Source organism: Triticum aestivum, chromosome 6D (genome assembly GCF_018294505.1).
Source record: "Triticum aestivum cultivar Chinese Spring chromosome 6D, IWGSC CS RefSeq v2.1, whole genome shotgun sequence".
Taxonomy (NCBI): Eukaryota; Viridiplantae; Streptophyta; class Magnoliopsida; order Poales; family Poaceae; genus Triticum; species Triticum aestivum.
Window position 1 is genome coordinate 112,550,036 of NC_057811.1, and position 11,333 is coordinate 112,561,368.

At 52.3% G+C, this 11,333-nt stretch overlaps 2 protein-coding genes across 3 annotated transcripts; both read left to right on the plus strand.

Annotated features, from left to right (window-relative positions):
* Nucleotides 1-1,368: 1,368 nt before the first annotated feature.
* Nucleotides 1,369-2,646, plus strand: LOC123141287 (agamous-like MADS-box protein AGL18). Its single transcript, XM_044560464.1, has one exon. The coding sequence runs from the start codon at nucleotides 1,419-1,421 to the stop codon at nucleotides 2,538-2,540; it is 1,122 nt and encodes a 373-aa protein (XP_044416399.1). The 5' UTR covers nucleotides 1,369-1,418; the 3' UTR covers nucleotides 2,541-2,646.
* A 2,382-nt stretch (nucleotides 2,647-5,028) lies between these two features.
* LOC123143959 (pentatricopeptide repeat-containing protein At5g56310) lies at nucleotides 5,029-8,171 on the plus strand. 2 transcript variants are annotated; one of them, XM_044562952.1, is made up of 4 exons: nucleotides 5,029-6,582; nucleotides 7,266-7,338; nucleotides 7,583-7,722; nucleotides 7,814-8,171. In XM_044562952.1, the coding sequence occupies exon 1, from the start codon at nucleotides 5,154-5,156 to the stop codon at nucleotides 6,573-6,575; it is 1,422 nt and encodes a 473-aa protein (XP_044418887.1). In that variant the 5' UTR covers nucleotides 5,029-5,153; the 3' UTR covers nucleotides 6,576-6,582; nucleotides 7,266-7,338; nucleotides 7,583-7,722; nucleotides 7,814-8,171. The 2 variants fall into 2 exon arrangements, with proteins under 2 accessions (XP_044418887.1, XP_044418886.1); XM_044562951.1 differs by having other exon boundaries at nucleotides 7,583-7,688.
* Nucleotides 8,172-11,333: the final 3,162 nt, after the last annotated feature.

Below are 11,333 nucleotides of genomic sequence, written 5' to 3' on the forward strand. Positions count from 1 at the left end.
GACTTGATTGGGAGGCCCTGGACCTGGCTGAGTCCCTTCAATCCAGAATTAACCAGACCGGTAGGAGGAGACGTCTCTCCTGGCTTGTGTTTGCGGTGCTAGCTTGGACACTATGGACGACGCGCAATAAGATGTTGATTGAGAGGGTCTTTCTTAGACGGGCTTCTCACTCGATTTTCAAATTCCTTGCATTTTTGCAACACTGGCACCCGCTGTCTAGGCAGCGCGCCTGTGAGCGTCTGTGACTTATGATGGACGCGATGCATGTTGCCGCTCGACGTCTGTCCTTGCAGCAGGCCCCTTAGTTTGTGGCCATTTGGTGGTATTTTTTCTTTTATTTCTCTCATATACTTTTCTTGGGCGTGTTTGTGTTGATGACCTAGTAGACTATTTCATTTCATTACATTTGAACTTGATGTATGGATATGATGATGTCTTTATTTATAAAGTGGGGTGGAAACTATTTTGAGTTTTTCTTGAAAAACCAAATAAACATATTTCATCTAAATTTATCACTCATGTCTTTTCTTTTCAAAATAATAATTTACCATTCGAATGTGAAACATCGCAAGGTCGATATAACTCGGATCCCACAGAGACAATATAGACCATATAGAGGGAGAAAGATTACAATGCAAGAACACATGCTCAAGACAAAATCAACACTTTTTATATACTTTCCGAGGGAGTATAATACAAAACAGGCATTTCCTACCAAGATCCAGCAGTTGTGGGTCTTGTACTATTAATTCTCAGTATGGTGAAGCTATGAACGGCGTTTCCAGATCCAAACCAAACCAAACCAGTCGCCTAGCCCGTACTCAAGGTCTCTAGCCGTTCACCCTGACCGGATCGCGTGCTTGATCTCACCGGGAAACCGAGCGCATCCGACGGCGAGACGCGTGCAACGTACTTCGCACGTTAAGTGGTACCGGTACACTCGCCGGTTTACTACCACGTACGTGTCCATTGCATTCGGTTTGCATGCGCACGCGACGTCTGGTGCTACACCTACCTGCCACGAGAGGAAGCACCGCGCAATCCGGCCCCGCTCCGGCGGCCCCGGCCGTGGTGTCGCCGGCGAGGCGACCAACCGTTGGCCAGAAATTCGATTTCTCGACGTGAACATGGAAACTCCGCCGCGACAACCTGATCATCCAACCCAGCATTCTCTACTGATTGACAGATCAGTCAGAAAAACTCACGATCTGTGCATCGGTCAATCAATCACAATGTCGTCGGGATCCTTCCTTTCTGGTGAAAATCATTCCTTTCTTTCCTTGGCATCCTACATCCTATATATACGTGGGGGCGTCCTCTGCATCGCACGTGCCACGTAGACCGACGGCTCCGCCTCTCTCCATACACGCGAACGCGCCCTCGCCATCGACCGATCGCTCCGGCGTGCGTCGTGGAGAATGGTCAGGGCGGCGGAGAGGGGCGGCGGGGAGGAAGGGGGGACGAAGAAGCTGACGCAGGGGCGCAAGAAGATCCCGATGGAGCGCATCGAGGACGCCAACCGGCTGCAGGTCTGCTTCTCCAAGCGCCGCAAGGGCCTCGTCAAGAAGGCCTTCGAGCTCTCCGTGCTCTGCGGCGCGCAGGTGGCGCTCATCGTCTTCTCCCCCGCCGGCAAGCCCTACACCTACGGCCACACCTCCGTCGACGCCGTCCTCGACCGCTTCCTCCTCTCGTCCTCCGGCGACGCGGAGGCGGAGGCGGCGAGCCAGCAGACGGATCTGAGCGAGCTCCTCCGCCAGGAGGAGGAGCTGATCAAGGCCCGGGACGCGGAGGCGCGCAGGGGCAAGGAGCTTCAGGCGGAGGTGCGCGCGGCCGGCGTCTGGATCGACGGCGACATGCGGCGCTGGGAGCTGCCGGAGCTCGAGGCCGCGCTCGCCGCGCTCGAGAGGGTCCAAGCGGAGGCCGGGATGCGCGCGCACGAGATCTTCGCCCAGGACGCCATGATGCAGCAGTGCACGGCCGGCCCCGGCGACCTCCTCGGCTACCTCGGCCCCGGCTCGTCGTACACGGGGGACCCGTCCGCCGGCGGTCATAAGGAGGTGGCCATGGGCACCACGATGAAGCTGACGGGCGGCGGCTACAGCAATAACCTCTTCGACTACCATGGCTCCGGCACCTTCCCCGCCGACGGCACCCGCAGCCAAGAGGTGGCCATGGACGCGACGACGATGAGGCTCGGCAGCGACGCCAGCAGCCTCTTCCACTACCTCGGCGGCTCCGGCCCGTTCACTGGTGACGGCGCTGGCGGCGGCGGCAATGACGTCTCCGTAGACCCGACGATGACGTTGATGGGCGGTAACGTCAGCTATACGCTTACACCCATGATGCCGCCGCCGCCGCCACCTCTATCTCTTCCTTTCAACCATGGCTACGGCTACAGTAACCTTGGCGCGGGCTATGGCTACAATAACCTTAGCGCTGGCTATGGCTACAACCAAACCGATCATGGCGTTGGTCATGGCCATGGCGCCTTCTACGAAATGGAAGGGGTTTATGGGACAACGTGCAACTTCTTTGCATAGATTACTGAGGACGTTCAATGATTTAATCAAGTTTATGTCGAAATGTTAATTAGAGTTAGTGTTTCACTTGATGGTGAATAATAATTTGATTGAGCCTTAGGTCTAGCATGGCAACTATGTGTACATACATCATCATAATAATAATGATACACTATCAATATGTTCAGATGACTTATGAAGTGTTCATTATGTTTTCTGTCACATAACTTTGTTATAAGGTTTGTCACGGTTGGATGCTCACCAAATTCTATAACAAAAGTTGGATGCTAACCAGATGGAAAAGAGGCCACTCATCAAAACGAAATCATATTGTTTTTTGACGACTTGAAAACAATTTATATGTGAATCCAAAAAAACTTGATGCCCGATAATTGTAAAATAACATTGTCACTATTTGTGATGTCAAAATATGTACGGACGAAGGATGTATGAGTCCAAAAGAACGCCTCATGTGTGAATTGAATGGAAGGAGAACGAAGAGGTGGGAAGGTGGGAGAGTACCTAACAATTGATAGGGTAGCCGCCTAGCCGGATGCTATCATAAGGTTTCTAACAATAAAATTGCCTTGAAAATGCTTTATTTACAAGGTTGTCAGAAAAAACATGACAACTTATAATTATAATTAAGTATTATCACTATTTTCTATTTTTGATAACATTTTTTCCTTCTCCCACAATAAAATCAATAGGACACGTGGCACATCCTTACACGTTATCAGAATAAACACCAATCAAGAAGGTGCATGTGTTTATAAAAACACTAGGCAACTATTTGATCAAACAAGCATGGGGGCAAGAGTTTGAGGCGAAGGATGAGTGAGTTGAAGCAGAGACGGAGCTGGCCGGGGACGAGCTGGGGCCATGGCTCCCCCGTGCTCAGATTTATTTTCTCACACTACTACTAGATATTGTGTCGAGTGATCTTTACATTTGTATGTATGGCCTGGTCCATTGATATAACATTGCAGAAAACTCATGTATGTGTGCTGCTGTGGGTGTATTGAAGACATCAGAGACTCGAATATGCCGCTTGCTGGAGTTGGAGCTTTACAACATTCCGTGAGAGATTAGGCTAGATAGAGTGGTCGGTGTGGGTGTACCTTGGTTGGTGTCCGCACCAAAATAAGGTCTCTTGTAAATTGTTTCTCTCCTTCTATAAAAATATGGTACGCGATTGCGTACTCTCAAAAAAAGTATAAGTTAGAGCGGTGCTACCTCTGTTTTTGTGAAACATTTGGTCACTTGTTTGATTCATGTGTATTTTGTCAAGGACAATCATGGGTAAGAGGAAGACAATGCTCTCCTCTTTATTCAAGAAAAGAGAACACCTTGGTGTTGATGATATGAGTCCAGTGTCTAATTCCCAAGATGTACTAGAATTGATCTTGGCCAATCCAATCCCCACTGCCCATCCAGAAAATGCAGCACAACCTGGCTGAGTTTTTGTTGTTAAGGAATTACCACATTGTCCATTAAACAAACAAATTACAATGTATACATATGTGGTCACTCCATGAGACAAATAGAGTGCCTAGTGTCCTGGAGATTTGCACAAAGGACTCCAAAAAAAAAATTACAACTTTACTTTGGGAGATCCATATGCCCAACCTAATCATCACCGACGTCGATCATCGCCGTCACCATGGCACTGTTGAAGAAAAACACAAGTAGCCTCCACATCCAGATCTAGAAGAACTCCATTGCAGACCATGCTGCTTTGGGAACCGATTAAACGGTCCGTTGGAGGCGACGGAACCGAGTCTTTGTGGCATGTCGGTCGGGGACCATCCCCAAGTCTGCCAGATCTTGACGACGTCGTCTTCATCCAACGTGATCGGAGAAGAAGAGCGTCGCCATCCGCACACCACACTCCAAGACACCTGCATACTTTGGACCAGCCGACGATGTCGTCCAAGAAGACGCCAAGCACCAGCCACCATAACCTAACATCGTCAAAACCAAAGTCCGACGAGACACGGGGGCTACCTGCTTTCGGGCGTTGCTGATCGAAGCATCACTAGGGTGGGGAAGAAATAGAGTCATCTTATTCCGACGCGGCGCTGATTCCACCACAAATGCAACACCTTCGAGAAAAACTAAGCCTATCATATCTTGTTGTCGAAGCGAAGTCGCCGGGTCCCCGGCCCCTCGGGCCGCCGGAGCGGTAGCTGAAGGGGCCGAGGACCCATAGCCACACAGGCGAAGGAAGGAGGCAGAGAAGATCGCCTCACAATCGCCTGTGCAGAGCGGGTGGTGAGAGAAAAGTTGGAACCGTTTCATGATAACCTGGGTGAGTTGAACTGTTGAAGGAGAAGGGCGAGCGGTAGGAGGCGGGAAGGTGGGATAGCATGGGTACTATCTCTCCGTTCTTTTTGTAGAGATTTCAGTATGGACCACATATGGATGTATCTCAATACATTTTAAAATATAGATTTACTCATTTTGCTCTGTATGTAGTCCATAGTGAAATCTCCTCAAAGACTTATATTTAGTCCATACTGAAATCTCTACAAAGACTTATATTTAGAAAAGTATTTTTTTTCTCTTGTGTACATATACGCTTTCCCCTCAAGAATACGTAACAAAGGATATGCCTTCCGGACTGTCGTTTACATGGCCCCGCCGTCGTCTTCTCCTCCCCTTCCGGCATGGGCGGCGGCGAACGCCCTCTTCCGACGCCACCGCCGCCTTCTCCCGCTCCTCCTTCCTCCGGCCTCCCTCTGCGCCCTCCTACCCGTCCTCTCCCACTGCCTCGTTTCCGGCCTCGCCGGCAACCCCTTCGTCGCCTCCCGCCTCATCCTCGCCTCCTCGCGCCTCTCCCTCACATTCTCCCTCCTCCTCCTCTCCCACCTTCCAGCCTCCTCCCTCTCGCCCTTCTCCTTCAACTCGCTCATACGCGCGTCGCCTCCAAGCCTCGCCCTCCGCCTGTTCGAACAAATGCGGCGCCGAGGCGTTCCCACGGATAACTACACCCTCCCCTTCTTGATCCATGCCTGTTCCGGCAGTGACACTCCACTGGGACAGTCCCTGCACGGGAAGAGCGTCCGTCTTGGTTACAGCTCCCACGTCTTCACGCAGACGGCGCTGATGAACATGTACTTTGGGTGTGGCCTGGCTGTTCCCGCCGGCAGGGTGTTCGATGAAATGCAGGCCAGGGATCTGGTTGCATGGACCGGCATGGTCTCTGGTTATGTGGACTCTGGAATGCACCTTCGAGCTGCTGAGGTCTTTAAGGAAATGAGGGGTAGTGAGGAGGTTGCAAGGCCTAACGTGGCAACGTTGGTGTCGGTTGCTTCTGCCGGTGCTGGTCTTGGCTCCCTGGAGTATGCTAAGGGGCTGCACGGCTACGTGGAGAAGGTGGGGTTGCGAGGCGATTTGATTGTGACGAATGCACTGATGGATATGTATGGAAAGTGTGGTAGCATAGAGTCAGCTCGTGCTCTGTTTGATTTCATGCATGAGAAGGACCTACTTTCATGGACAACCATGATTTCAGGGTTGGCTTCTCATGGACATGGCAACGAAGCGGTTGCTTTGTTTTTAAGCATGCGAGAGGTGGGAGTACTGCCGGATTCAACCACCTTCATTGTGGTTCTGTCTGCTTGTAGCCATGCTGGACTGGTGGATGAGGGGATATCAATCTTCAATTCCATGTCGAGTGAATACAGGGTCAACCCAGATATTAAGCATTATGGTTGCATGGTGGATCTTTTCAGCAGGGCAGGGCTTCTTTCACGTGCTTATGAGCTTATTGACAACATGCCTTTTGAACCAAACTTGGCAATTCTTGGAGCATTGCTGAGTGCATGCAGTGTCAATAATGATCTGGAGATTGGGGAACTAGTTCTCCAGAAGATTGATTCTGTTTGTTCCTATAAAGGAGGTGCTGGTGTGCTTCTGTCCAACATCTACGCTAACCAGAACTTATGGCATGAAGTTGATTCCATTAGAAGGAAGATAAGAAATGGTACCATACCCAGAAAGCCACCTGGTCAGAGTTCGGTGGCATCAGAAGTTCCTTTCATGAGTTTGTAATTTGGAGGTGAGCGTACCCATTTTCAATTGAGTTGCTCTTGTCACTGTATGGATTAGGAAGTCATCGCATAAATACATAGTAACCTTATCAAATGTTGCTTGTTTCAAGATGTCATGATTCTCATGGTTATGTAAGTTGAGAAATGAATGTGTAAGTTGCACCTCTGCTCCAAAATAAGTGTCTCAACTTTAGTACAACTTTGTACTAAAGTTGAGACACTTATTTTGGGACGGAGGGAGTACATGCCACTACTCTTCTAGAAACTAGATTTTGAGCATGTTGATTGCTGGATAGAGATCAATATCTGTATGGGCAATAAGAATGACAATATCGTTTTTTGATAGAGTAAGTTTGGATGACACATTTGCCTATACTTCTGTTATGTAGCAAGACATACATTCTTGTGCTCCAAAACTTGACTTATGTGCATACTCTCCTTTCTTGATGAGCATCAGTTAGGGCTAATAGGACCTTGTAAATCCTATGATTCCACTAAATATTATGTCCTCATATGGGGTTTGATTTTCATATGTTTCCACTTGTACTTTGAGTTAATATTATTTAGCCTATCTAATATTTCATTCTCTGTTTTAGATTCCCATGAGAATTTCTTATTATCATGCCAGTCATTATTGATTTTCGAATCTTGGTTAGCTGATCTTTCGTTTTTGTATTCTTCTCAAATGCAGCTTTTAGAGAGAAATCCACTTTGTTGTCACTGTTAACCTTGACTGGCAAAATGGCTGATTTTCATGCGAACTGGTAAGAAAGTCTCGTCAGTTACTTTTACGACAAGGCATCACTATCTCTTCTTTGCTTATGAAGTAGATATCAGCGTATTATGTCAAAGAAAAGTACTCCCTCCGAGATACCAGTGTGTCACCCATTTTGTTACTGTGTTGAAATTGTTGTGGTTTTTACTATTGAGTATAAGTAGCGAGCATATTATACCTGTGGAATCATAAGTACGTTGACTGACTGAACTTCTGTTTGCTTTATCTAACAGGAGATGAGGTCTCTGGGCAGCATATTTGGCAGATTAGCTTTCCATAGCGCGCACGGAAACACTAAACTTCATACGTAAACTTCTTCCCTTCTAATGAAACGGCACGGTAAGCACACCAACTTCCCCTTATCATTTAGGAGGTAAGACAAAGTATACCATCTTATTCACCGTTTCCATCCGAACAAATACACACCATGCACTCATACACCCAGGCGTGATGCCTTCTTGCAGCATTTTCACGGAGAAAGCCTGAGGCTGAACCAGTCAAATGCATTGTACTTAAACTGCCTTACAAATCGCCTGGCTGGGGATCGAAATGTGTGGCCAGGGCCAGGGCTCATGCGGTCATGTAACTTTGACCTTCTTCGTTAGCAATACAAGGACACCCTGAACTTGTCCTTCCGGTAAAAGAATTCATGTTCCTGAACTGAGCTGGAGAAGTATGCCATCAGAGGCCCCCGAGCATGTTACTCCGTCCTTTCCGGTTTAAACCCACACGCAACCCTAGATCGGGAATTCGGCCAGTGTAATACAAATTGTATGTTACGAAAGTATATCATTAGAAAAATGTCAGATGTGAAGTCTCTAAGAGCAACTCCAATGGGGCGACCCATTTCGTCTGCCCGTGTCTGTTTGGATCGGCGCGGACAAAAGTGGCGGCCCAACGCGTCGACCCAAACTCAAATTATGTCCGCCTGGCGTCCGTGCCGACCCATTTCCGGTCCAAAATTGCATCTGCAATGCGTCGGCGCGGACGCGAAGTGGACGCGCCGCGCGTCTCCTCGCCGTCCGCCGCGTCCCCACCTGGCGGCCACCCAACCGCCATCGGTCATCTTATTTATGACGACCACCGACAGCGGGCCCACGCGTCAGCCAGTGGAAGCGTCCTTTTTTAACCACGCGTGCGGCGGGGTCGGCCTCATCCACTTCTCCCGTCCACATCTGCCCCCCCCCCCCACCACTCCCTTTGCTTCCTTGCCGGCGATCGCAAACCCTAGCCATGGGCCTCTTCGGCAGCAGCAAGGGCAAGGGCAAGGGCACCCCTGGCGCCTCGTCCTCCCGTGCTCTCCTTCCCCCTCCTCCTTCTTCGGCGGCGACACGTTTCCGCCCTGGTCGCCGGCGCCTGCACATCCCGGTGCACCAAGCGCGGTGGCACTGGGAGTACAGGCAGCCATTGCCGTACCCCGATGTCACATTGCCGCACCGTTGGCATCTGGATCCGCAGCGGATCCCGGTGCCGGCGGTTCCTCGTACCCAATGGGCGCACGACGACGAGGTGCGCAGGCGCCGCGCGCAGCTCACGCCGGAGCAGCGTCGGCTGCCAGAGTACGCCGCCGACTCCGCCAACTGGGAGGCCTGGTTCGCCCTCGAACACGAGGAGCAACGGCGCTCGGGTGTGGACGCCGTCCCGCCGCCGTTCCCACCGCCGCCCCTGCAGGTAGAGCCGGAGGACATGGAGGCGGAGGCGGAGTACCAAGCCGCCCTCAAGGAGGCCCTGCAGCACGCGCTGGAGGCTAGCCGCCTCGAGGAGGACGCGCACTGGGATGGGCTGGAGCAAGCCCTTGCCCTGTCGGCAGCGGGGGACTTTGTCCACACCCCGCTCTTCGTGCCGCCACCGCCACCGTCGCCGCCCGTCCAGCCCAAGCCGGAGCCGACGTGTAAGCGCTCCCCACCTCCACCCACTTGGCCAGAGGAGGCCTACTCGTGGACGGGTCAGTACCGCGAGTGGGTGAGCGCGCCTCCCGTCCACTTCGCCGCGACGCCGGAGGAGGAGGCGGCCCACCTCGAGTGATGGAAGGAGCATTGGCTCCGCCAGGAGCAGGCCGACGGCGAGGAGCAGATGCGCTACGACGCCATGCTCCAACGCGACGCGGAGGCGCTCCGGCTCGAGGAGGAGGAGGAGCGCGTGCGGCTTGCCGCAATGCCGCCGCCCCAGCAGACGTCGGAGGAGGCTGCCCTGGCAGCGTACCAGGCGGCGTTCGGGTGGGCTGGCCCTGCTCCAGTCTTCATCGACCTCACCGACGACGGCGGCGTTGACGGCAAGGGCAAGAGCAAGGCCGACGACGTCTAGGGCAGCATGTCGAGCGGCAGCAGACTTTTTTTTAATGTTTATTAGATTTAGGTGAACTTTGGCCGGCGTTTGACCGGCCACTTTATGTTTAATTATGTTTATTTCGTGCAACTTATTTTTTTTTTCACGGCGGCACATTTGGGTCGGCCTCCCCGTTGGACGGTCAAGCCGACCCATTTTAAAATGCGGACGCGTACGTCCGTCTGGCCGACCCAAACGGACAAAACGCGCGTCCGTTTGGGTCGCCCCGTTGGAGTTGCTCTAACGGTATATTTTTTGTGAGATATAAACATTGCTCAAATCGTTCATCTAGGTATATGCGTGGGCCTTTTAAACCGGGAAGAAGGTAATTCCTGGTGTATGTGTGAACTCTGGCACCGCCCACTTGAATGCTACTGCTGCTGTGCTCCGGTGGCAACTTGTGGGCATCTTGCTTGGACACCATAACATACAGTACTAAATATTTTGACGAAATGATGGGTGCTGAGTTATCCTTTTCTTGTGTGGTGTTGTATATCCATTGCCGAAATGTGGATTAGATTTCTTTTTCAGTTATTCGTATCAGCCATATCCATGTGCGTGCATGCTAAGCTGCGAGGCAAGTTGTTGGGGGTAGGGACAAGGAATAGGGAAACAACCGGATAAAGGTGCCTTCAGCAGCCTGCTCTGGCGGCGGTGGGCAAAAGCAATGGGCTCTGTCCATATATTCTTTTTTTTTGAGGGACCTGTTCCTGTATTCAAACAGTAGTACAATGGTGGCTCTTGGGCTGGCTAGGAGGCATGTTCCTTTTTGGAGATTCTTTCTGCCTTTGTTTGGCAAAATACTGAGAACTTTGCTCGAAGCTGTTCTGAAGAAGAAGAAGAAAAACTTTGCTCAAAGAGTGTCGCTCCTATCTGTAGGGTCTAGCGTTGTCTGGCTTTTGCATGTGGCAATTGGATGGTTAATCAAGCTGGCCAGGCTTCCTAAGGCCAACTCTAACGCTAGACCCTAAACCGACGTCCGTTTTATCCGTTTCATTCGGATTTTGTCCGTTTGGGACAGAAAAACGAACGTCCATGTCCGTGTTTTGTTCTAGGATCGTGCATGCACCCAATGCAGCAACCCCATCCCAAAACTGTCCGCCTCGCCCGGCCTGCTCGCACGCGCTGACGTCGCCTCGAGCTTGCGCCGCACTTGGCCACCCCGCTCGCGCCCCGCACATTTCGACCAATATATACTAGAACCCCCTTTACTTGCCCGACGTGCCCCGCCCCGCCTCGAGCTCACGCCGCGCGCGTGCAGCAACGCCCGCCTGCCGCAGCTCCGTCGCCGCCTCGAGCTCGCGCTGCGCGTTGCTCGCCGCGCTTGGCCACCCCGCCCGCGCCGCGCCCGCCGCGCTCGGCCACCCCGCCCGCGCCGCGCCCGCCGTGTCCCGCCGCGCTCGGCCACCCCGCCCGCGCCGCGCCCCGCTGCGCCCGCAACGCAACATCGCACCCTGCCCCCGGAGCGCACGCAGCACCCCCACCGTCCTCCCGCTCGCCTGCGCGCCAGCCTGCGTCGTCGTGTCCGCCCGCGCTAGCTCGCTCGCCCGCGCCTGGCGTCGTGCCGCTCTGGTCGACGCGCGCCCGTGGCTGCATGCGTTCGTGGTGGGTGGATGGGCTCGTGGGCCAGGGAAGAGAAAAGAGGGGAGAGGGTGACAT